Source organism: Uranotaenia lowii, chromosome 3 (assembly GCF_029784155.1).
Source record: "Uranotaenia lowii strain MFRU-FL chromosome 3, ASM2978415v1, whole genome shotgun sequence".
In the NCBI taxonomy this organism is placed as follows: domain Eukaryota; kingdom Metazoa; phylum Arthropoda; class Insecta; order Diptera; family Culicidae; genus Uranotaenia; species Uranotaenia lowii.
The window spans coordinates 97,776,642-97,804,619 of record NC_073693.1 but is presented as its reverse complement, the minus strand read 5'-3'; the positions used below and the strand labels follow the sequence as shown (position 1 = coordinate 97,804,619).

At 36.4% G+C, this 27,978-nt stretch overlaps 1 protein-coding gene across 1 annotated transcript; it reads left to right on the top strand.

Annotated features, from left to right (window-relative positions):
• Positions 1-11: 11 nt before the first annotated feature.
• On the top strand, positions 12-24,680 carry LOC129752457 (nose resistant to fluoxetine protein 6-like). Its single transcript, XM_055748234.1, has 10 exons — positions 12-293; positions 360-516; positions 582-713; positions 15,021-15,214; positions 15,283-15,624; positions 15,683-15,876; positions 15,951-16,101; positions 16,158-16,487; positions 16,553-16,670; positions 24,583-24,680. Exons 1-10 carry the CDS (start codon positions 12-14, stop codon positions 24,678-24,680), a joined length of 1,998 nt encoding a protein of 665 aa, XP_055604209.1.
• Positions 24,681-27,978: the final 3,298 nt, after the last annotated feature.

Sequence of the window (27,978 nt, the reverse complement as noted above, 5' to 3'; positions counted from 1 at the left end):
AATACTACCGGATGCCGCGGTTGTCCGAATTCGATGACTATGATGAATGCTTGCAAGGTGCACCGGATGGAAATGTGGCCAGTTACTGTTTGGTGAGGGTAGTGCTCAAGCCAGACAACAGTTCCGAGCTGTGGAAGCAGATAGATACGTTTTCCCGGGACCGGAATCGCCACTACAATCATGCTTTGCTGGATCGGGGACTGTGCGTTGAGGGTTGTCGAAATTTGATAAGGAATTTACCAAATTCTACACGACAGCAGCTAAGGGTAGAGAAATTTCCAATAGATTTTCCAGTAAGAAACAATTTATTGGAGTATATTTAAAAAACTTATTTAATACATTCAAATTAACTTTTCCAGTACAGTTTTGGTGATTTCAAAACTAGTACCAGGGATCGGGAAAGGTATGGAAATTTGGTGGATATTTGTCTTAACTATCAGTTGAACCAAAGCTATCAACTGAGAGCTTACACTGAAATAGAATTGTGCGAGAAGAAAAGTGATTCAATGGATGTGGGTAAGTTCATTAAACCTAAAGTTAATTAATAAATACATATATTTCTTTGTTTCGGTTTTCTACAGATTTACTCGATTGGTCTTTCCTGTTGATTTTTGCACTTTTGATCGCTCTAACGTTGATTTCAACATTGTTTGACAAATCGATCAATTATAAAATGAGCACTGCACATTACAAACAGCCACTGGACAGCAAGAGTAAGTAAAAAATGTGTTTAAAATGACTCTACAAAACTCGTATCGGAATGAAACTTCAAATCGATCGTATAAAACTTATTTTCTTAACGATCACCACTTTCAGTAAGTTTATTTTTTTACCCCAACGGTCAGGATAAAGATAAATGGTTTCTATCAAGATAACTTATTTTTATTTAATTTTAAAATACCAATTGATAGACAGAAAAATTGCGTGCGAAGCACATAATTGGAAGCCGGGCACACAATACGACACACATTATCGGATAAAAATTCAATGAAGCAACGATAAACTTATGTGAAAAATAATTGCACAGATGTGTACAAAATATAGAAAGATAACACCGTTGCCAAATGCAGAATTCAGGATTAAATCGATATCATAATTAATGCTCCGATTTAAACTTATAATTAAAATTTTTGAGTATGGGTCATTCCATACCAAGTGACCAAGAAAGTACATCGAACCTCTCCGGTTGGCCTCAAATCAGAAGAATGACTTATTGACTTATGGAGATTTTTTATTATCTAATGGGTTTGCACCGGTCTTCAGATCTTTCACAAAATTGAAAATTGGGCTCATTTTTACGACTTTTTTTTTTTTTTAGATTTCTGAATTTTTTATTTATCGAGTAAGATTTGATTAGATTTTTTATGTAGGGGAGAGTGGAGTATCGTGGGCCATGGGGAAACGTGGGCTACTTTTAATATGTGATGTTGAGATGTGTGTTGAGATAAAAATCTCAAACCAACTTCTTACATAATTAAAAAAACACCAGCTAATTTCATCGGTGGGGAACCTAAAGTGCATGATCTTAGTTTTGTCATGATCTTTCACGTGAAAAAGGAATTTTTGATGAAACATCAATAAGTCACACCTACGCAACCAATTTGCAAATCATAGCTTGTGGGGAATCGTCGGCCACACATCTTGAATCACCTATATTTTTATGTTTTTATACATATTCTGAACTTTAAATACGTTTTTCCTATCTGTAAAGTTTTCTTATGCCAAATAAAGAACTATGAAAAATATTTTGTTCTTTCCCAATAAGAAATTTTGCCAAAACGTTCGCTAGCCAGGTTTTGGAATCTTTTCGAACATACACAGCTCTCTTATTTATTTCATCATCTAAAATTGCTTTAAAATAACGAAATGAATAATGAAATCAAAATTTTCGGTCAACTTATAAACTTTGCATGTTATTTCGTCAATTGAGATTTGATGGCCCACGATTCCCCACCATTTTTCAAAATCCAAAAAAAATATTACTTTTTTCAAACAATCAGAATTTGGTGAAAATAACTTATCAAAATTTTTTGAAAAATACCTTATGATTCCTTAAAAATGTAGAAAACCATACCATTTTTAGTTTTCATTTTATCTTTTATAATAAAGAAGTTATAAAACAACGAAAAAAGTGGCCCATGATTCCCACTCTCCCATACATAAAATAAATCCATATTCCAAAGCTACATAACTCTGTTATTTTTCAACGGAAATCCTAAAATAGCGCATCAAAACGCATAGAAATTTCATCAACTTTTCGAAAAAATATTTAAAAAAAATTAAGTAATGAAAAACAGTTAAAAAAAACTTTAAATGGTGTCTAAAAGTAACGTCTGCATCAATATTCTGCAAAAAAAATACCATCGTATTGTTCAATTTATAATGCAACTTTTTTCTGAAAACACTAACATTTTAAAGGTTATTACTCAATTTTTTTTATATTTGTTTTGAAAAGTTAATAAAATTCCTTTGCTTTTTGATGTGCTATTTTACGGTTTCCATTGAAAAATATCAGAGTTATGTGTGGTAACTTTCCTTCAACATTACATTTTATTTTTCAGATTCCACTTTTTTGTTTTAAATTTTATACTTTTTCGACTACACAACATCTTCAGCAACATTCTTCGAACTGTCGTCATCAAAATCCGAATTCGAATCCCTTTCCATCGTTCATCCGCGAACTTCTTCGCTCAGTTATCCAGTTCACTCACTTGCGTTCATTCATCTATGTTTTTCTTTCACAGACGCCACTCAAATAGCGTGAATGATGTGATTGAATTTTACACTGATAACTTCAATAAATAATATCTCAATTATCTGAGGTTGTTCTAATCAATGTAATTCTAGTATATAAATCTTTTGATTTTTCATATTTGTTTTTACTTTCAGGACATATCTACCACATTATGTAGCTTTGAAATATGGTTTTATTTTATTTACAAAAAAAATCTTACGGAATCTAACTCGAAAAATAAAAATTTTAGAAATATGAAAAAATACAGTCGTAAAAATGAACAAAATTTTAATTTTGGTGAAGATCAGAAGACCCCCGGAACAAATTGTCATATAATAAAAAAATACCCTTATTCAAAGTTATGGGTGAATTGGACCACGCACCGCTCTACGAAAAGAAGCCCTCCCATTCTTATAAATTTTGCCAGTTGAATCTTATGTATAATAATTTTGAAGTACATAGGATTTAAGATAAGAAAAAGGGAGTTTTGCGTCACGAGCAACCGATTTCAGGAGTCAAATTTTGGGCAGGGGCCGGCAAAAGCGGTTGTCCATATTACCTGTTAATTGTTTTTGCGATATTCATGTTATTATACATTGGATTGTGATGAAAATTGCCATATGGGAGTTTTGAGGCACGAGCAATTGAATTCAGGTATCAAATTTTGAGCCATGGGTCAGCCAACGGGATTATCTATATTAATTGTTCACTGTTATTGCGATATTGTGGAAATTATGTATCAGATTGAGATGAAATTTTGTGCAAGGGAATTTTGAGGGATGACAATTGATTTCAAGTATCCAATTTTGGATCGGAAGTCAGAATAAAGGGGTTGTCCATATAAATTGTTTTCTTTTTTTGTGATATTGACGTCATTATGCTTAGAATTGAGAAGAAAATTAGCACATGGGTGTTTAGAGGAACGGCCAATCGATTTAAGTTATCAAATTTGTGTTCATGTGTCGACAAAAGGGGTCGTTCTTATTAGCTCCTTCCTGTTTTTGAGCCTTTGACGTTGTCAACTATCCTTATTAACTGTTCAGTGTTTTGTAATAGTATTCTATGGGATTTTATAAGACAGCCAACTCATATTTCATATCCAATTTTAGTGTTAAGGTTAAGAATGGGAGTCTTCCATATTAACAATCAATGTTCCGGTAACAATGATTTAGCAATGATTTGGCTCGAGACACGAAAAAAGGTCTTTAAACACTATTGATTATTTTAAGCTATATTGTCGAGAAAATGCCTTGGATACACTATGCAAACGGAAAAGTTGAAATATTAATGGTTAAAAACGAAACGAAGTTCGTACGAGGTCAGCTAGTTTATAAAATAAAAAATGTTCTTGAACTGATGTCAGAAACCGATGCTAGAGAGTCGAAGCAAAGCCATCATTTCGGATGCGTTTTCCTAAGGCGAAACGGTGCATTTTTTCGAACTTTTCATTTAAAAAGTTGAATATCTCCGGAACGGGACAAATTGTTTGGGTGAATAAGTGATTCTTTTGTAAAATTTAAGCTGAAAACATTCCCAAGCCTTCAAAAGTCTCATATCTACCTAAACGCGTCCTCCAAAGTCCGAATTTCGCTGAACCAAGGTTCCGAAGCGAATTGGTACCGAATTTTCTCGAATGCGAGCATGAAAGTTACGAAATGTTAGCCTTTTTTGTGACATGTCAATCGCATCACTCAGTATTGAAGTTACATATTGGGCCTCAAATAGGACTTGAAGTAACAAAATGTTTCTTAAATAGCCTTTTTTGAGACCTGTTAACTTCCCTTAAACAGGTGACGGCTCTCTTACTCAAGATTTTACCTCAACTCAAGATAGGAGCTCTCTCGCTTTACTGTTTTGCTCCGAGATTTTTTTTGGACGATGAACGTGTTAACATGTTCGTCGCCACCCTCATTTTGGTAGTTTTGCTAGCCGGGCCAAAAGAAATTTCGGAACGAGAACGAAAAGAGGTAGAACTCCATGATTTTCAACATGTGGCTAAACTGAGCGGCTAATTTGAGTGGGTGATCGTCACACGTTTTTGATGTGGTGGGGCCTCCCAGAAAATGTACCCGTCACATGAATATGGCGACGAACGTGTTAACATGCGCCTTCGCAGCTGGCCGCTGACTGCCCTTGCAGGTATTCTAGGAAAGCTTCCTTCTTTAATGATGCCCCATTTTTTTAAGTTTAATAAGTTACTTTTATTTATTTACATACATAGTATTCCGTCTCACGACATAACTTGACGAACATAATTCCTAAAATTCACTCGGTCCATGGCAACCGTTCTCCAATACCTCGGGCACCCCACGTTCGCCAGATCACGCTCCACTTGGTCTAACCACCTCGCTCGTTGCGCCCCGCTCGTCTTGTTCCTACAGGATTTGTAGCGAACACCTGTTTTGTAGGACATACCATGCCAAATTTCATCCCATTTGCTGTTGTAGTTCTCGAGTTATTTAGTAAAAATTGTATGAAATTCCCCTCCCTCTTTCCTTTTTTCCCGCTGGAAGAAGGAAGGGGTCTCTAACAATCATTAGTACATGTCACGTTCCCAAATACCCGCTCATGCCAAATTTGGTTCCATTTGCTTAATAAGTTGTTGAGCTATGTAAAAAATTTAAAAGAGGGCCCTCCCCACTCAATATCTCCCTACTGGAAAGAGAGAGGGGTCTCAAATAATCATAGAAATATTTTTCGAATCCAAATACCCTCCCATGCCAAATTTGGTTCCATTTGCTTTATTAGTTTTTGAGTTATGTAAAAAAATATGAAAGATGCCCCTCCCCCTTTCTACTGGAAATAGGGAGGGGTCTCAAATAATCATTGACCCCTCCCCTCCTTCATGAGAAAGAGAGGGGTCTCAAACCATGATAGGAACCTTCCCCTGCCTTCAATAGCCCCACCTGCCAAGTTTCACGCAAATCGGCTCAGTAGTTTCCGAGTCTATAGGGAACAGACAGACAGACAGACAGACAGACAGACAGACAGACAGACAGACAGACAGACAGACAGACAGACAGACAGACAGACAGACAGACAGACAGACAGACAGACAGACAGACAGACAGACAGACAGACAGACAGACAGACAGACAGACAGACAGACAGACAGACAGACAGACAGACAGACAGACAGACAGACAGACAGACAGACAGACAGACAGACAGACAGACAGACAGACAGACAGACAGACAGACAGACAGACAGACAGACAGACAGACAGACAGACAGACAGACAGACAGACAGACAGACAGACAGACAGACAGACAGACAGACAGACAGACAGACAGACAGACAGACAGACAGACAGACAGACAGACAGACAGACAGACAGACAGACAGACAGACAGACAGACAGACAGACAGACAGACAGACAGACAGACAGACAGACAGACAGACAGACAGACAGACAGACAGACAGACAGACAGACAGACAGACAGACAGACAGACAGACAGACAGACAGACAGACAGACAGACAGACAGACAGACAGACAGACAGACAGACAGACAGACAGACAGACAGACAGACAGACAGACAGACAGACAGACAGACAGACAGACAGACAGACAGACAGACAGACAGACAGACAGACAGACAGACAGACAGACAGACAGACAGACAGACAGACAGACAGACAGACAGACAGACAGACAGACAGACAGACAGACAGACAGACAGACAGACAGACAGACAGACAGACAGACAGACAGACAGACAGACAGACAGACAGACAGACAGACAGACAGACAGACAGACAGACAGACAGACAGACAGACAGACAGACAGACAGACAGACAGACAGACAGACAGACAGACAGACAGACAGACAGACAGACAGACAGACAGACAGACAGACAGACAGACAGACAGACAGACAGACAGACAGACAGACAGACAGACAGACAGACAGACAGACAGACAGACAGACAGACAGACAGACAGACAGACAGACAGACAGACAGACAGACAGACAGACAGACAGACAGACAGACAGACAGACAGACAGACAGACAGACAGACAGACAGACAGACAGACAGACAGACAGACAGACAGACAGACAGACAGACAGACAGACAGACAGACAGACAGACAGACAGACAGACAGACAGACAGACAGACAGACAGACAGACAGACAGACAGACAGACAGACAGACAGACAGACAGACAGACAGACAGACAGACAGACAGACAGACAGACAGACAGACAGACAGACAGACAGACAGACAGACAGACAGACAGACAGACAGACAGACAGACAGACAGACAGACAGACAGACAGACAGACAGACAGACAGACAGACAGACAGACAGACAGACAGACAGACAGACAGACAGACAGACAGACAGACAGACAGACAGACAGACAGACAGACAGACAGACAGACAGACAGACAGACAGACAGACAGACAGACAGACAGACAGACAGACAGACAGACAGACAGACAGACAGACAGACAGACAGACAGACAGACAGACAGACAGACAGACAGACAGACAGACAGACAGACAGACAGACAGACAGACAGACAGACAGACAGACAGACAGACAGACAGACAGACAGACAGACAGACAGACAGACAGACAGACAGACAGACAGACAGACAGACAGACAGACAGACAGACAGACAGACAGACAGACAGACAGACAGACAGACAGACAGACAGACAGACAGACAGACAGACAGACAGACAGACAGACAGACAGACAGACAGACAGACAGACAGACAGACAGACAGACAGACAGACAGACAGACAGACAGACAGACAGACAGACAGACAGACAGACAGACAGACAGACAGACAGACAGACAGACAGACAGACAGACAGACAGACAGACAGACAGACAGACAGACAGACAGACAGACAGACAGACAGACAGACAGACAGACAGACAGACAGACAGACAGACAGACAGACAGACAGACAGACAGACAGACAGACAGACAGACAGACAGACAGACAGACAGACAGACAGACAGACAGACAGACAGACAGACAGACAGACAGACAGACAGACAGACAGACAGACAGACAGACAGACAGACAGACAGACAGACAGACAGACAGACAGACAGACAGACAGACAGACAGACAGACAGACAGACAGACAGACAGACAGACAGACAGACAGACAGACAGACAGACAGACAGACAGACAGACAGACAGACAGACAGACAGACAGACAGACAGACAGACAGACAGACAGACAGACAGACAGACAGACAGACAGACAGACAGACAGACAGACAGACAGACAGACAGACAGACAGACAGACAGACAGACAGACAGACAGACAGACAGACAGACAGACAGACAGACAGACAGACAGACAGACAGACAGACAGACAGACAGACAGACAGACAGACAGACAGACAGACAGACAGACAGACAGACAGACAGACAGACAGACAGACAGACAGACAGACAGACAGACAGACAGACAGACAGACAGACAGACAGACAGACAGACAGACAGACAGACAGACAGACAGACAGACAGACAGACAGACAGACAGACAGACAGAAATTCATTTTTATATATACAGTACCGTTCATAATTGTATAGAAATTGGAAGCAAGCGCACTGTCACTTCGACTTTGAAATTCCATAACTTTTTACTCTGATGATATATTTTGACCAAATTTGAGCTTTCTGGAGTTTGTGTGGCCTGAGAAACAATAATTCTACGAAAATCGGACTTTTTGGACTTTTCTCATTCAAACTGCAATATCACAGAAACTACGCTACATTTTTTATTTAAATTTTGCAGAGTGATTGTTGAAATACAAAGCTAGCATGTCTGAAGTTTTCGAAAAGTTCTATCGAGGGAATCAAAAGTTACGCGATGTGCAATATTTCAGGCATGAACCTAGAAATGCAATTTCTATAGAATTTTGGACGAATGTTTCCATAGGAAAATCATATTCTCTGTTTAACAACCAGTAAATCTATTTCAACCAAAAAATCAAAACAATATCGCGAGATTCTGATTTCAAAACACAAACGGTTCATTTATTTCATTTTTTCTTTTCTTGATTGCTTTTACCAGACATTTTTGTCTGATTTTTGGATGGAAAAGATGTTGTTCTCATGAATCGTCCAAAATTCTAAAGAAACCGCATTTCTAGGTTCATGCCTGAAATATTGCACATCGCGTAACTTTTGATCTCATCGATTGAACTTTTCGAAAACTTCAGACATGCTAGCTTTGTATTTCAACAATCATGCGAAAAATTTGATCAAAAAATATCAACACAGTAAAAAGTTATGCAACTTCAAAGTCGAAGTGACAGTGCGCGTGTTTCCAATTTCTATACAATTATGAACGGTACTGTATATAGATAGATTATCAACTTACATCAAGCTTATCTCAACAAATAACGGTATGTGGACAACCATTCCAATGACTAAAAAATTCATATCAAGTAGGTCGTGGACTGTACATTTGCAATCAAAAAAAATACTTTCGGAAAGAAGCTCTTTTCGATACTGTTTTCGTGTCAAAAAGTTGACTTCATCAAAAAGTTATCCAACGTGGCTTGCCGAGTTGGATAATTACGTCGAGTGATGAAATTGAAAATGGGGGAACTAGTGCCTAACCTCGCCTTTAGGCGGAGTATACTAAAATCAGCATCAAACCATAGCCAATCATAACAATCCATTAAACCATAGCCAATCATTGTTTTCACTTACTTGCGTAGAATGTTTCGAAACACGATGATAATACTAATGAAATATAGGGTAACGGACTTATTTTGGACAAGGGGACCTATTTTGGACCACCTTGTCTAGCTCTCTTATAAGCAACTAATAAGCTGTGTGGTGGCGGCTTATAGAATACTACCACTGGGATACTGGTCCACGTCGTAAAAGGCGACTTATCCAGTACTTCCCATATGCGTTAGTCATTCTCAAATGCGACTATCACATTGGGAGGGGGGAAAACTTGGCTTGGGATTTTGAAGTTCTAAGCCAAGTTTTCTTCAGGGAGGATTCACCAATTGTGCTTATTGCTATTAATGCGCATGCACGAGTTGAATTCTCCTAAATTTTGTAAACACCCGCTTCAGGGTGGTTCTGTGCCTGTGGGCCCCAAAGTGGGGGTAGGAGGGTGTATAATAATCCTACCTTAAGCAGAACGTTGTTAAGGTCTGCACTATAGCCAGGCACTGGTGCAAAGGGCCGTATTTTTCCTGGCAACTCATGGGATTCAGATTATACACACGATTTTTAAATTTTCATCCTGTATGGGATACCCCGCTTCATGCGTCGATATGAAGGTGCAGAGGTTCTTGTGTGTGATGGAAATATGTGTGGAATTCTTTGATAGAAATGCTTTCTATTAAGGTTGCACAGATAAATCTGCAGCACAAAAGAACCGCTACACTTAACTTATGTCGTTTAATCCTTAATGGAACTGCATCAATCGCCTTGGTGCAAGAACCCTATTTCCGAAATGGAACTTTTTACTTAGGGAATTTGCTCAAACCAAACTTTACTGTGTTCAGTGTAATTGGAATGACTAATGCCCGAATAATGCCTCGTGCATGTATATTGATAAACAATTCTTTAAATGCAACACTTATACCCAATCTAACAACAAGAGATATTTGCGTCGTTCAGGTTTCGCTGCCTGATAGAAAATACGTCTACTGTTCAGCATACTTACCATATGAACAATCATCCCCTACGGATGATTTAAAAAATGTCATTTCATTCTGTGAATCACAAAATACACCTCTTGTAATAGGCTGTGATGCCAATGCTCATCATTTTGTATGGGGTAGCTCAGATATCAATCTGAGAGGCTCAAATTTAATGGAATATTTAAGCAGCACTGATTTAGAAATTCTAAATGTAGGAAATAAACCAACTTTTGTTAGGTGTGACAGAGAAGAGGTGATTGACATCACACTTTGTTCTAGAACAATTTCTCAGGAAATTTCAAATTGGCATGTGCCTAACGAAGAATCGATTTCTGACCACAGGTTTATCTATTTTGAACACTCAGGTGAGTTTTTAGAAACAATTACATTCAGAAATCCAAGAACAACTAATTGGGACCTTTATTTGGAGCATATTGCTATTAAATTTCATGGATATACACCTGAAATTACTACTCCTTCTGAGTTGGATGAAGTGGTTGCAAAAACCACCGAAATTATTTTAAATTCTTATGAAGAAGCGTGTCCCGTACGAACGTTGAAATTCAACAAAAACAGTACACCATGGTGGAACTCAAATCTCAGTAAATTACGAAAAAACTGCAGACGCTCTTGGAACCGAAGGCGCACGGAAGGTTTTGATGCCTTCAAGTTGGCTCGCAGAGCTTACCGGAAAGCAACAAGAGCTGCCGAACGCTCAAGTTGGCAGAGCTACTGCACAAACATTTCAAGCTTGCACGAAGCAAGTAGGTTAAATAAAGTCTTAGCCAAATCAAAAGATTATCAGGTTTCATACCTTAAAACCCCTAGTGGTGATTATACATCAAACGACGAAGATACATTAAGTTGTCTATTCAATACTCACTTTCCAGGATGTGTTGATCAAGATTCATCGATAGAGCCTGAGTTCTTTTCTGGCAGTCTAGATTCCTTGCATTTTGCTCGGAAAATAGTTACTACAGAATCGATCAAATGGGCAATCGATGGTTTTGCTCAATACAAATCTCCTGGAAGTGACGGTTTATTTCCAGTTTTGCTTCAAAAAGGTTTCGATCATTTCAAACACATATTAAGAAAAATAATGATAAGCAGTTTTGCTCATGGATATATTCCTAAACTTTGGCGGCAGATAGCCGTGAAATTCATCCCTAAAGGGGGACGATCATCATACGACGAAGCCAAAAGCTTTCGTCCTATTAGTCTAAGTTCATTTCTATTAAAAGCACTTGAACGTTTAATTGATCATCATATCAGGCAAGAATGCCTTGTCCAACATCCGCTTAATGCGACACAACATGCATACCAAACAGGAAAATCAACATTAACTCTTCTGCACAACGTAGTACATAATATTGAAAATAGTTTTTCACAGAAAGAATCATGTCTAGGAGCATTTCTAGACATAGAAGGAGCATTTGATAATGTCTCGTTTACATCAATAATGGATGCGGCACTACTTCATGGAGTGCCTAGTGTTATAACTAACTGGATTAGCGCAATGCTAAGTAACAGGAATCTTCATTCGTCTTTAAGACAGGCTTCAATAACAAAAGTTAGCACACGTGGTTGCCCACAGGGAGGTGTACTATCACCTCTTTTGTGGAACCTAGTTGCAGACGGTTTGTTGAGAAAACTCAATGACCGTGGAATACCAACCTATGGATTCGCAGATGATTATCTTCTGCTGGTAAGAGGTTTGTGCATAAGCACATTATTTGATATAATGCAACAAGCTCTGCGCTCTGTTGAACGATGGTGTTCTCATGTAGAACTTTCAGTTAATCCTCTAAAAACTAACATTGTTTTATTTACTAAAAAACGTATCACCCGCGGGGTGCGCCCTCTGCTGTTTTATGGTTCCGAAATCACCGTGTCTAATCAAGTTAAATATTTGGGTGTCATTCTTGACTCCAAATTAAACTGGTCTGATCACATCGAATTCAGAATCAAAAAAGCATGCATGGCCTTCGGACAATGCCGACGTGCAATCGGAAAAAACTGGGGACTCAAACCTAAACATATTCACTGGATTTATTCCACAATAGTAAGACCAATTCTGGCCTATGGGTGTCTAGTGTGGTGGCAGAAAGGAGAAGTTGCAACAGTTCGGACTAAACTAAATCACCTTCAAAGAATGTGTCTTTTGGGGATGTCCGGATCGTTCACTACAACTCCTACTGCAGCACTAGAGGCTCTGTTTTCTATCAAACCTCTACACTTGTTCCTAAAACAGGAAGCCTTCTCATGTGCTTTTCGTCTACAGGCAGTTGGTCTCTGGCTGTCAGGAAATATCGAAAGATCATCGAGTCATACAAATGTGTGGCCTGAATTAGTTAGATTAAACAAGTTTAATCTAGCGCCAAACGATTTAACACTCTCGAGTAGTTTTCCCTACATGGGGTTTAAAGTCAAATTTCCTTCTCCTCAAGAATGGTTATCAGGTTTCGTAGAGGACCAAATGTCCTCTCATATTGTATTCTATACTGACGGTTCATTATCAAACGGCCGTGCAGGTGCAGGAATTTACTGTCACGAGTTGAACATAGAATATGCTCAACCTCTAGGAAAATATTGTACAGTCTTTCAGGCTGAGCTATATGCTATTATGTATGGAGTGCAAATTGCACTTCAAAAGAAGATTATGTTCAGAACAATTTATTTCTGTTCAGATAGCCAAGCAGCTATCAAATCACTCAGTGCTTCCAGTTCTAGATCAAAACTGGTAATCGCATGCCGGAAAGCAATCGAAGAACTTGCTGAAGGCAATGGATTAAACCTTCTATGGGTACCCGGACATAAGGGAATTTTTGGAAACGAATGCGCCGACGAACTCGCTAGAGCTGGGTCGGAAAAGGAATTTTACGGACCAGAGCCGGCTGTCCCAATATCACCATGTTGGTTCAGAAACCAAATTCAAACTTGGTCCTCTAACCAGCATGAACGATACTGGGAAGAGTTGGACACTTGTCGTCTAACTAAATTATTTTTAGAAAAACCATCTCCAATCATATCGAGTTACTTATTAACTTTAAATAAATTTCATTGCAGCATCTTGATCAGAGCACTCTCCGGTCATTGTAAACTCAACTATCACATGCACAACATTCAGCGTGCTGAATCTCCAGTATGTGGTAGTTGTGAATCAGATGTGGAAGATCCCTTCCATCTTATATGTAACTGTCCCTCATTTGCCAGACTACGTTTTCGTACTCTGGGATCTTACGCTTTAAGCGAATCTGAGTTTAAGAAATTAAACTTAAAAAACATTCTATCATTCCTTACCGAATGTAGAAAAGAGCTTTAATGCTAATAATCCCTAGTGGAAAGGCTTTATGCCATCTTAAATAGATTGAATTTATTTCTTCCTTTTATAGGTTTTTCAGGTTTCTCAGGTAAATGATGAAATCTTGGATAAAAAAAGGCTAGGCACAATTTTCCCGTATGTTTGGATAACGTGCCGCTATTAAGCCTACCCCTATTCTGATACCTGATACCACTATTCTGGATTGATTTTTTAATATAACAAATCTCAAATCAGGAAGGAGAGACAAAACTTGAACCACGTCTAAATGCGGGGTTGGGAAACTACGATAACAATTCGGAAAAAATGTTCAATTGACAATACTCGCTTTTCATATAAGTTGAAATATTTCAGTTACATGTGAAACAATTTCAACAATAATTTTATTAACATATAGCTCTCAGTCTGTTTCTAAATTGAAGAAAAGATGGTTAAAGTGTGTATCAGTCTGAAAGTCAAGTGCGTTTGCTGGTGTGTTTATGCATTTTTAATAAATTTCTCTTAGATTTTTCTTCATCGAAAAAGTTTTTTGTAGATCGAAAGTTGTTTGTAATCATGAGCTGTTCACAATTTTTACGTTACTGACGTTGTTGAACACCGAATTGACATGAAAATTGGCACACGGAAGTTATTCTGTGGAAAGCAGTGAATTGATACTTGGTATCTAATTTTTGTGTGTCGTGGTTTTGCAACCGATCGAGAAGAAAACGCTCTCACATGAATATTATTAAAAAGCCAATCAGCCACTAAATTTGAAGGACAAGACCGAGTGGCAACTTTAAACACTGTTGAATGTTTTACCAAATATTGTCGAAAAAATGCATCGGATTCAATATTCTTAACTCATTTTGACGTGTTCATGATTTAAAGCAAAACGAAATTCGTACCTAATATTTTTGTTAAAGGAATTTCACCACTTTTGATCGATCTTTTTAATCCTTTTTTCGTGCTGTTTTTGATAATTATTCGGTTTTTTCTAGAGAAATAAAGATAAAGGTTAGATTTCAGAACTGCACTTCTTATGTTTGATGTGACATTCTTAGTTTTTAGTGACAAAGTAAGTCAAATATATCAAAGTTAAATTTCAAAATGAATTTTTGGTCTCTGATTCCTAAATTTGAACACGCATTTTGTTTCAACGTAGCACGTAGTTTGAAATGAAATTCATCAGGTTCCCTGTTTCAAAAGTTTGGCATTGAAGTCTTTTGATTATTTACTGTGGTTAGATTGCTCCGGTGGCCTTGAAGGAAAAAGCCTATTTAGCTTTTTTTTAGCTTTTGAATTTTTTCTTCGCATTTCAGAGAAAACAGCTTTAGCGTCGTTTTCAATTCTTCGAAATTGGTACCGATTGGCTGCCCGGTCGCACAGCTCCAAGAGCAAGGAGCTGCGGTTTCTTAACTTTTTCCGAGTCATAACGATGATCCTTGTGATTCTTGGCCACGCCGCCCTCCTTACCATCATATCACCAAGTTCCAACTCGATTACCCTAGAGCTGGTTCGTAATTGATTTTTTTCGGTGAATCTAAAAGGTTTTCAGAAATGAAAAAGTTTGATTTTTTCCAGTTGTACCACGATATCGGAAGCATGATCCTTACGAGTGGAACTCAAATAACGCAGACATTCATGTTCATCAGCGGGCTGCTGATGGCATTATTCATAGTCGATATGGTTGACGTCAAGAAAGTGAAACTTGGAGTAGTGCATTGGATTAAATTTATTCTCCTGAGATATTTACGCCTAACGCCAGTTTACGCTTTCGTCGTTCTGCTGCACGCCACCTGGTTAATCAAACTGAGGGATGGACCAATTTGGCTCCGACATCATGAGAAGGAAATGAGCAACTGCCGAGAAAATTGGTGGACAAACCTGCTGTACGTGAATAATCACATCGAATCTAATCATCCGGTAAGTGTAGGATTGTGTACTGAAAAATTTTCAAATAAAGATTCCATCCTTTTTGCAGTGTGTTCAACAAGCTTGGTATCTTGGAGCGGAATTCCAATGTTTCGTGATTGGATTGACTGTTCTGTTGATAGCAGTTAGGATTCGTAGGTTTATGATTTCAATCGTGTCGATTGCAACGCTCGCCTGTCTGATTGGCCAGGGCACTGTAATTTATTTCGAGAAGCTTGAAGGAACATTTCCGATAACGCTTGAGTAAGTTTCAATCAAAAGCTTTGAACTATTTGAAATATTTTCCTGTAACAATAAATCATTTCGCCACAATTCAGGAGTCAACGATTCGTCCTTCAAAAAGATCGATTGTATCTGATGGCTTACATCCCATTCTACATCAATGTTGGCAATTATATGTGTGGAGTACTTACAGCTTTAATTTTTCTCCATCAGACTGAAAATAACTATAATCCTGTTAAGTCAAAAGTAAGTTCTTCGAAAGTTTAAATTTTTTGGTCGTAATTAGCAATTTTCTCTTTCAGTGGTTCCGAATCAGCTGGTACCTATCGTTTCCGGTGATTGTGACATCGCTGCTGGTGCACTACATTTTCTACGTGTACGAATTCAGCAAGCCTGCGCTGTGGATCGCCATTTATTTTCCGGTGACCAAGAATCTTTGGGGTGTGTGGATGGGTTTCGTGTTCCTGGGGCTCGTCAATAACATCATGCCGGTGACGAGGCGGATTATGAATCATCCGGTCTTCGAAGTGCTTGGACGGTTGTCTTATAGCACTTATTTGGCCCATGCGTTTGTGATGAGGTTGATTTTCCTAAATACTCGCGGTCCCGCACATTTCAGTGAATTTACAATGGTATGTATTTGAAAAATTACGTTTTGATTTTATTTGTTCCGAATACTTCTGACATTTTTTTTTAGATTTCTCATACATGTGCATCAGTCTTGTTGTCATGCTTCATGGGACTGTTCCTTAGTTTTATCTTGGAGCTTCCGGTGTCCTGTTTACTGAAGCTGGCTTTCGAAGGAACCAAAAATGGTAAAACTCAGGTACCTTAATAGAAAATTAATGTAATTTTTATTTTAAATTGCAGATAAACAACAAGAAACTTTAAATCATCCAAATAGAAAAGCGCAGAACTCCCATAGCACGACTGTTGTGAACATGGATAGTGCAGCAGATGTGGATAATAAAAATGTTCAATTGAATAAATAAATTACCCACAATATTTCTACGAATTAGTTTTGATCACAATCCGGATTTTATAACAATATGTTAGTTATTCAACTTTTTTTAACGAACTATACGAGTACTTGCGTTGTTCATGATTAATTGTGCGATTAATCATCATGGGAAAAGGATGTTGTTTATTATTGAAATTATCTTACTACCCTTTAGACTTAGTCAATAGGCTTTTTTATTAAATGTAAGCGACAGAAAAGTTGGGTCTTTTTTGGTTTAACTAAACAACTAAAAACAACGCAGTATAAACTATTAACGTGCCTAATGATTTTCTTCGAATCACTATCATCAAAAAAATTTCTAATATCTAAAAAATTTGGTACATTATTTTGAAATAGATTTTCTATCCTTATAATACCTACTAGGGCTGAAAGTAATTTATCATTCGAATGGGTGAAGATTGATTGTTTATGACAGTCCGGTATCATTTTTTTATTTTTTTTTTTTTATTAACATAACTGAAACGTACTGTATGAATTTGAAATTAATTTATTTTGTTTGTTAGTTTAACATTTTGCAGTAAAATTTGATTAAAAATATTTATTTGTTTCACTTTCATATCATGTTTTTATAAGAAAAAATCTGTGGTGTTTTCAGTTTGATTGCGTAATGTGATATTCAAACATTTTTTATTATTCTTGTAATATATTAAGAAAAGCTTAGATTTAGCCGTTCAAAGATTGTATATTAACCGCATATTGTCATCTAAAACGCAATGCGTAAACTGTACTCATGACGAGTTTGACGGCAATTTGCAGCCAAAATACAATCTTTGAACCGCAATAAATTTTTATTTTAATTTCAGTCGTGCAGTCTTCGGGTGAAATATTTGTCTCAATTGAGGCTTTAAGAAACATATTCAGAAAAAGCCATCAGTCAATGAAGAAGTTATCAATGAAAAACCAGCATTTTTGGTTCACTCGAGCAAAATATCATTAAATATCCCATTCACGCTTGAGGCTCAAGCAACCCCTCCTCGTGATCAGACCTATCTGAAATTTTGCATATGGTCTCCTGATATGTTATTGATCAAGTTTAGCTTGGAGCGAATGAGTTTTATCATGTTTTATTCTTTCTATTCTAAGATTTGCACACAGCGGTTCGTTAAATTATTAAAAAATGCAGATATTATTGTTCTAGTAAAATAACCATATCTTCTTCAATAATCATTTGAAATTTTTGTTTTAAATTGAAATTTACGGTCCATAGAAAATCAGATATTTGAAATTTTACCGGGGAGTCTAAAACTGTCAATAAAACAAATTTTTCTCTTAAAAAAACATTTTTCATTATTCTTTCCTATCACAATTTCGCTTATATCAACAATACTGTCGATCATATGTAAAAATGAAGATCAGATAATCGATAGAAAATTGATTCGCCTTTTAATATGCGAAAAAAGATTGAAAATTAATGCTATGCAGTCCGAAATATTTGATTATAAGTGCAAGTACTTTTTTATTTTTCCATAATTTCATATTTGGAGCATAACTCAAAAACAAAACGAAGATTAAAAAAAATGAACCTGTAGAATTAAACTTTTTAAAATCATGCACCATCATTTTTAAAATATTATTACTTAATTGAATAAAATAAGTATTATAAACAAATTCAGAATCAGATTTTTTCTTTAACGAAGATTTTTTATTTCATCTGTTATGAATGATTGATTTCACTTAAAATTGATGCAGCTTCTAAGCTCCATATCATCAAAACTTTGGAAATACAAAATTGGACAAAGAATTCAAGTTCAGGATGCTTGAATCTACCAAATCTATTTTGAAAAATTTTGAGGCACCAATGACGTTCCCTTGAGTTATCAATTAAATTCTCTTCATAAGTTTTTGAAATGGCTAGACGAGTTTATTTAAAAAAAATCCATCCTAAATGTTAAAAAACTAATCTTTTTCATCTTCATGTTTTGGTTTCATTCTCAAATAAATTTGTTAAATAAATAAAATCAAACTATTTAAATCTTATGAAACATGTTCAAAAAGTTTTTCTTTGTTTTTTAATTTTGAATTTTTGTGTTCTGAAAAATCTTCTCTTGAAAGCCTTTGAAACTAAATTTTTAATAAGAAAATCATAGTTTCCACCATCTGTCCCTTCCAGGACTCAATATTTCAATTGAAAGCGATAAAATATTCAGAGCTTTAAATTTTAAATTTTAAAAACTTCGGTTGAAAATTTATAATCGTTTCATTAATTTTCATTATATTAAATCGTGTTTTTGAATCACTTATGATGATTTTTTTAATAATGGTACGTACATGAATATGAAAGTTTAATTTTAATACGCAATTTTTCTCAATTTGTATTATCTTTGTGCTTTCAATATTTACAACAAAACTTGGAATTCAGTTTTTTATTTTTATTAATCAGTTTCTTATCATTCACGAGATCACCAATTTCCCAATCTGCACTTTGTCATGAACTTTGAACATGTTGTATTAAAACATATAAAGTACTTATTTTGAACTTCGAAAATGAACTTTTTTAAACTTTTATTTTGATAACTTTTAACTTTTCTATTTCTGTGCCTTTATTCTTAAGTCAGAAGCTTTATTCAAAATTTTGATTCGCATCCATTTTATAGTGTTTGGGATTTTTTTTTTTCAAATTGGAAAACTAGACTGCTTAGAACTTTTTTTCGAGCAAATTTCTAATTCAGACTAATAAACATCCCTTTGAATGATTTATCAATGATTTATCGGAAATTGTATTGATATGAAACATTCATCCTGATTTGATTTGAAAATTTAGATATATTTTATTAGTCAAATTTCTTATTTTTTGAGTTTGTGTGATATTCATAAGTAAGAAAATGGTATTAGAAATCAATTTTCTTATTTATTAAATCTTTTTGATATTTTTGGTATTAATATATTTGGTTTTGGATTTTTTTTTCTAAAATTGAATTTCGAAGATCCTCCTCTCCCCATGAACGGGTCCTTCATACTGGCCTGCTTTCAGGTATCAGATATATTTTTTCACAGATTTCATCTGTAACTCTTCTCGGGACAAAATCATCATATAAAGGTTTTGTTTGATTTTCAAATGAAAATGTTCAAAAATAAATTGAATGCATAAAACTATCATAGATAAACAACATTTCCTTTCTTTTCGGTATATTCTAAATTAAGAAATTGCATTTCAATTAAAAACTATTGAACAGATAAAAACGACAAGTTTCAATCTTTGAATATATTATTTTATCTTAAATGTGCTCGTTAGATCACCATCAAAATGCTTCAGAACAGTGATTTTCCAACTTTTTTCCTTCACCGCCCCCTTTCGGTGAATTTTCGAGCTCAACGTCCCCCTGAGCGAATCAAAAAAAATTATCAGATAGAATTGAACCACTTATTGGCATCGTTGCAAATCCATAAGCTTTTGAAATTTTATTGTAGTACTATTTGAAACGTACAATGAATCACATTCAAAAATTGTTATAATTGACTCAAGAAGACCGTAAAGCCAACGCATAACCATCAATTGCAGAAAGAAAAAACTCAAAATTTATTTAAAATCAAATTGCTTCAATAACCGAGCCTGAAATTTGAAAATTCTTAAATTGTTCAGGACAAATACTTAAATAAAATTGAAAACAAAAAAAAATTACAAACCGCCAATCTTAATTTTGGTAAATAGAATTCCTAACAAACTGAATTTGACTTTTAACATTCATAAAATAATTATTGTTAATTTGGTGAAATAGCATGAAAAGTGAAATACATAGTGTTATTTCTTGATAAAATAAATAGCGAACTTTCACTTATGACAATTGTAGACCAAATTTGAATACTGTTTACTTCACGGGTATTAAAATTTGACATAGGTTTGAACTACTTTATTCCGACAATCAAGTGAAAATCGAATATTTTTTTATGTTTAATCATGAAAAATAGCTAAATTTTAATTTTTTTTATCGACTGAATTAAAATTAAACAAATCAGAACTAAAAATAAAAGTGTCTTTGGCTTGTTACCATTTTTCTTTTTCATTCCAATAATCTATGACAAAATCTGTGACGCATTCAGCGCAGTTTCTTTTCGTCCACGTAGAAGTTTGTTAATGTTGTTTGAAAATGGGAGTACGGTTTTGTTTATTCTCGGAATATCTGATGCTATCGATCCAAGCTATCATGGGCGATCCTGAACAGTACCCCTGAGCTCTTCCAACGCCCCCGCCCTCAAATTTCAAAGTTGAGCTCACCACCCGCCCCCTAGAAGCTCTCAACACCCTCAAGGGAATGGTAGGGACCACTTTGAAAACCACTGCTCTAGAATGATCAAATCAAAACATCAACGCAGTTATCTGTCGTTTTCAGTAGGTAAATTACTATTTTAGCACTATTTTTTTGTTGCTAATATTATTAAACAAATTTAATAAACTCAATGCTAATGCATATTAAGTTTTACATTTATTTTGATTAATTTAAAGTAAAATAAATGTTGCCAAATACGAACGGCTTAGCACGGATGTTGCCAAAATCGAAAGGGGTCTGTATTGCACAATATAAATTACGTCACTTTGACTCAAAAGTATAAAATTTGCAGAATTTGATCGAACTGTTCCAAGATAAAGCCTGACAAATTTCAAAATATTTCCGATAGTAGTTTATTTACGGTTTTTTATGGGCGAAGAGTCTTGGCGCTCAAACTCCTACTCAAATCGTAGACAATGCACTGAAAGATCGGTACACATTCTTCCTTATGTTATATCTTGTTAAGTAGGTATTTTAACGACTCGCCGATGTGAATCGATATATTCTTGTTGATTGTCATCATGAGACTTTTAATTCAATAGTTTATTGTTAAGAATTATGTAGAGCATGGCGTGCAGCAACTTTGTCTCGGATATTGCGATAAAAATTGCATGACTAACAATTGCATGTCTTGGAGTGAGATCTTAAAAGATTCCTATTCTTGAACCCTGAACAGATGCCTGAGCTGCAAGCAATACAATCATACGCAAATCCATAATCACTAGCTGCAGCTGACGCACATTGCAATTGCATTGCAGCTCACACATCCCTCGGAACGCTGTCAATGAATGTTTAACCCAAAGTGAACTGCACTCACTAGGCTAAGAGGAAGGGAAAAGGGGGTTGTATCAGGCTCTCCTCATCAACTTAATTAGTTAGTGTTTTGTCTTACTGGTGATGACCCCAGAGTGCAAATAAATCTTCGGTTTGATATATTGAACTTGACCCTGACTGACTGATTGACAGACAGCACCGTGTAGTTCCTAGTCGATGCGATACAATCGTCTGCAGTGAAAAAGAAAGTGTGGGGCAACAAACCGAGAGGACGTTTTGCTAGTAAATTGTGCGATTTGATGCACCGTTGTTATCATTCCCGTAAATGAAAATAATCTTAAAAAATGGCAGAACGTTATCGTAGATTGAAATTTGCATAAGCCCTTCCGCAGCAGCGCTGGATAAACAGATTATTAAAGCCATCGGAAAAATTGCATTGCGTTTTTCATTTTCTTTCAAATCGTGACATGCTATTTACAATCAACACTAAAATTAAAAATATTTATTGAGTATTTCTTAGAAAATTCTTAACAAGTTAATGCAACAAATAAAATGGAATTAAACAAAAAGTTGATAGTAAATCCTTAAACCTTGGGCATTAATTAGCCTGGAAAAAATAAAATCGATTGATTTTCAATTTGAATTTTTCGATCTTTTGATTTTTTTTTCTCGGTGAGCCGGAAATAATTAGCTTCAATTTTCACTACCGATATAATGTCGACCAGTTCCATCTGTTTAGCATTTGGTTGATAAAAGATCTTAAAATTCTTAGCAACTATACAGCTGAAAAAAATACGTTATTTTAACAATTAAAACTATTGAAAAAATGTATTGTACCTGCTTTATAAATTTCTGTTAGTTAAGGTTCAATTTCAACAGGCGGGTAAGATTTCCAGCTTTCCAATTGACTCATTGAAATTTGAAAAGATATTGAGGAACTGAAAATAAGGGTGGATTCTTATTTTATTTTTAACCATTGATAATTGATACGCGAAGCGTCAGCATGACGAAGTATATGCTGACCTGTTGATCCGCTACCGACCGAGCTCGCTAGTCCAGTAGATAATAAGAAGGTCCTTTGCCTTTCTCAATTCACTGGTGACTGCAGGAATGCACCAGCCGTGAGATCCGGCAGCGAGTTATAAGCGGAAGTCGTGTCTACTATGGACTCCACAAGCAACTGTAGTCGAGAAGACTTAGCCCTCGCACAAAGAGTACTCTATATATGACACTCATTAGACAGGTTGTTCTCTACGGGCACGAGACATGGATATTGCTCGAGGAGAACCTGCGTACACTCAGAGTATTCGAGTGACGACAGTTAAGAATCATCTTCGGCCCTTATTCTGTGCCGCTTCGTCACTGCGTATAAATTTTGTAAATAAACTTCTGTCGCTTCACTTACACCGCCTGTGAGTTATGAGTTAAGGAAATAAATTAAATGTTACTACGAGGCAAACAATGTCTCTGGCAGCCCCGTTTGACAGTTTGTTTTCTTCCTCGCTCTCATCCTCTCCTTCTATCCAATGGGCTTAGCCACAGGCAGAGAAGCCTGATTTTTCAGGATTTTTCTGATTTTGAGAGACTTAGCCTGAAAACGTTATAAGCCATTGTATTTCCATAATTTTTTGAAAATAAGCCTGATTTTGCCTGATTTTTGTGAATGTGATGAAAAATAGGTAGTAAGGAACTGCATTAGATATTATTGCTGAAAAGAAAATGTGCACGGATGATCAAAAAAAATGTCGTCACTTTGAGCGAAATTTCCGTTACTTTGTCGAATTCTGATTTTTATTCCACCACTCCCTGATTTTTGAAAAAAATGTTGTCAACTCTGGCTACATGCTCAGATAGTCAGCCATTCGATAGTCTGCTGTTAAGCTCACCGGTCGCACGGCTCTTTCTCGGAAGTGCTCAAGCCGACTATCGGAAAAATCTGACTAGAGTCCCGTGACAGTGATGTGACTTGATAACTACACGGAGAAAAAGACGACTGTTGTTTCAATTATAACAGCTAGTTATATCAATCACCAAAATGTAGTTGATTTTGAGACATTCAAATAGAAATACATTAGATTGAACTTCAAACTGATGATTAGCTTTACGCAGTCAACTTTAAATATAATTTTTACTGCAGCGCCCCTAGTAGTCACATCGCGAATCTATTGACAGTGTTTTGATGGCTTGTTTACTTAGTGGTGAAAATTTCATCAACACGGTAAATTTAGATTATTCAGAGACTGAATAATTTCGGTTCAGCGGTCGCACCATGTATGAAGATGAAAACAACTGAGTTGGAATCCATCAAAATTCTGAGTTGTTTTCATCTATTGACTTTAAAAGCCTGGAACTTAGCGAAGACGCATACGTTTTCGAACAAAATAGATGAAAACAACTCAGAGAGTTCCAAAAACCATTGTTGATTGTTTGGATGCAATGGTCGGAAACAGTTGACGAAATAATCAAGGTGAGTACAACACTTAATTACATTTTCTATTAAAAATTAAGTGGTGTCGAAAGGATAAATAACGAAATTAAACAATTTTATCTTTTCTTCCAGCAATCTCTACGGAAGCCATCATTCACAACTTTAAGTATAATTTTTTCATAATTTTGAAGTGTAAATCTTTTTCACCTATGGTGTTTTCTTTTTTCTTGTCTTTTCAGATCATCTCAAATTAGGCATAGTGTACTGGCGGGTGAGCGGGCCAAGTGGGACAGCACGAAGTTCCCCCGGCTGGATGCGGATGGCCCGGTGGCACTAACTTTTTTTGTGATGAAAAAATAAAACCAACCGGATAAAAAGCATGCATCCATCTTCTAAATACACCGTACAATCGTCTTTTTTCTTTTTGAAATCAGAAATTCCATTCAAAACCGCTTTGAATTTTCATAAATTTTTGTTTTTTTTTTTCATTCAGTCGATCCATGAACAAGCCTAAACAACCCTGAACAAAAACAACTCAGAGTTCGCGGAAACCCCTACAATTCATTTCTGAGTTTTACCGCTCTAATCAAAATTTGAGTTTCCTAGTTTTGGCGCATTTCGAATTATTTTCCTTCAAATCTGAGTCAAGGAGAATTAGAGTGAAGATTGAAGCAGTCAGTCAAAAGTTATCGACGATGGAACGCGAAAGGCGAGAGAAAATTCTGCACACTCACGTAGTTAAACCGACGTGGGGTAAAGATCGCGAAAATATCCTCAAATATCCAAAATCGACAGTAAATTCGGTGCTGCAACGTTACCGGGAGACCCTTACGGTGGATCAAGCAAAACAAACCAGGCGTAAATGTGGAACATATGACCGGAAGCTACGAGCAAAGGTAATTCGATCAGTTCACAATAATCCTAGAATTTCCTTGCGTGATTTGGCAAAAAAGTTCAAGACGAACCACAGTACAGCTCGACTTTTTTTTTGCGAGAAGGCTTGCGGTCGCATCATGCAAGCAAACACCCCAACAGGACGCTGAAACAAAACCTGGTTGCCAAAACCAGGGCAAGGAAGTTGTACGAGAAAGGTTTGACCAAGTACAAATTTTATCTTGCGAAGCGTAAAGGGAATGTTGCTGGTAGATTCAAGTTTGCTTTCGCAGATAAATTTGCTCGTAAGTTGATGATTTGGCAAGGGATCTGTAGTTGTGGGAAGAAGACTAAGATTTTCATCACTGGGGATACAATGAATGGAAATGTTTACAAAGAAGAATGTCTCCAGAAACGGGTTTTGCCATTCATTCGGTCCCACAAAGGTCCAGTGAAGTTCTGGCCGGACCTGGCAAGCTGCCACTACAGTCGGGATGCCGTTAAGTGGTATAAGGTGAACAAGATCGATTTTGTTGAAAAAAGCATCAATTCACCAAAACTGTCCGGATTTTCGTCCCATCGAGAAATATTGGGCAATAGTTAAGGGCAAACTGAAGAAATGTGGCAGAACCATGAAAAAAAAACCCGCTCAAATGGAAAAGTGGTGTAACAAGATGGCGAATGAGGTTACCAGCAGTACTGTGCAGAAAATGATGGATAGTATGGTATCACAAAAAAAGTTCGAAATTCATCCGAAAAGCTGACGAATGATTTTTACGTAGTTTTTTTCCTTAAAGAACAATAAAAACCCACCAAAATGACATTTTTACTTTTGTTGTACGTTATTTCTTTGCGGAGAGATGATCTATTTTATCCGACCAGATTTTATGTGGAACAGACTTTAGATTAAACTTTTGATTTTATCATATATGTTTATTGCTGTCTTTGTAAAATACATTTAGAGTGTATCTAAAGCGTTTTCCAATAAATATATTTGGTTTAACTGGCATGAATGTTTATATTTATTTTTCTCTTGCCTATATTTATTTTTCCTAATAATTTTCTGCCGTACGAGAAATAACTCTCACAGATTCGGATACAAGTGGTAATATTAAACATTACAATGTATTTTCAAAATCATCCAAATTATCGTGGCTACCATCGCGTTCGATATGGGTATTAATAAGCCGGACGTGCGGCTGATCATCCACCATGGTTGCTTCAAAAATCTGAAAAGCAGGCCGAGATTGCCAACCTTCTTTTTGTGTTATGTTATGGAGGTTTAAGTTTGTTTAAAGATAAAAATAAAAAAATAATTTAAAAAAAAGCAATCTGCTAGCTTTCATTTTGGAACCTAAATTAAAGGTTCTGAGCCATCGGAAATTGCAAAAACCCATAAAACTTCCGAAACTACATTTTTCCTAATTGCATATATGAATCAAATCAAATTAAATCAACTATAAATAAATAAATAAATAAATAAATGTACAACAACAACAACAATAACTATAAATGTAATTGAATTTTTTATTTGTGTATAATTGAATTAACATTTTATGTATATAATTGAATCAATAATACAATTATAGTTGAATATATATCATATTTATGATAGAATGAAGAAATTCAATCATACATGTGTAATAGAATCTATGGTACTACTTATAAGGCCGGAACAAATTTCAAATCCTTCTTTTGTCACTCGGAGTTGGGTCATCGCGAGGGGGGGGGATAATAAAAATAATGCGAAAAACAAATAAATTGAATAAATTGTACGAAAGCTTGTATGCAATAAGGTTGCATACTATTTCATTGAACAAAACCTATAAATCAAGTTTTTTTATCAAAAAATTTAATAAAAGTATGAACATGAAAGGTGAAATAGCTCCCATCTTTAAATATTTGTTTTTTGGTCATGTAAACTTTCGGATATCTAAATTTATTTCGTCATTTGAATAAAATACTTCAAACTTTATTTATTCCCCCCTCCGGATTTTTTGAAAATTTTAAGGGGGGGGGGGGGACAAAAGAAGAAATTGATATTTGTTCCGTCCTAATTGAGTGCGCAAAATCAATCATATTGAAATTACTTCCGCAAAATTTTGTGCGAGGTTTTTCTGCATTAGGATTTCTGCGTCGAAATACCGAAGATTTTGCCGACATCTATACGTTGAAAGCTGTTTACTGCCCTAATACTGAAAATGTGAATGTAAAATACCATTCACATTCACGTGATTTAAAAAAATTTCACGTATGAGAAGAGTGGCAATGAATGAAATTCGGGAACCAAATGGAATGTTAAAAAAAGGCGTCTAAAAACGCTTATCTCTATTTTCATTTTTATACTATTGTTAGTTAGCGTTTGTCATAGAACAGCATATTGAAAATTATCTAGGCAAAAAAAGTTGCCAGAAATTGCATTGGTGATCTTTCTCATGACCCATTTTAACCATCATGTCATGACCGAAATATTGGAAATCTCTGGATCAATGACATAATGGAGAAATCTTTCTTTTCCAAAACCATCATTCATAACATGCTTTCAATCCGAAAAAACGACATGTGAGGAAAAAAAATGGGATTTTTGGCTCATGACTATGACATAATCCCGTCCCTGGCCATGACTTTTATTTGATACGAATAAAAACTAAAAAATAAATGTGCAAATTCTTCAAAAACATTTTTAAAATTATATCTCTGTCATGTTTTTCTTTGTGCGAAGACGAACACAAAAAAAATTGCATGCAAATCGGATGAACCCA

Excerpts from the sequence above, each read along its gene's own strand:
- LOC129752457 (XM_055748234.1), top strand. The coding sequence starts at position 12 with ATGCCGCGGTTGTCCGAATTCGATGACTATGATGAATGCTTGCAAGGT. Across the intron at positions 15,215-15,282 it reads ACTCGATTACCCTAGAGCTG|TTGTACCACGATATCGGAAG; the intron begins GTTCGTAATTGA and ends GATTTTTTCCAG. Across the intron at positions 15,877-15,950 it reads ACATTTCCGATAACGCTTGA|GAGTCAACGATTCGTCCTTC; the intron begins GTAAGTTTCAAT and ends GCCACAATTCAG.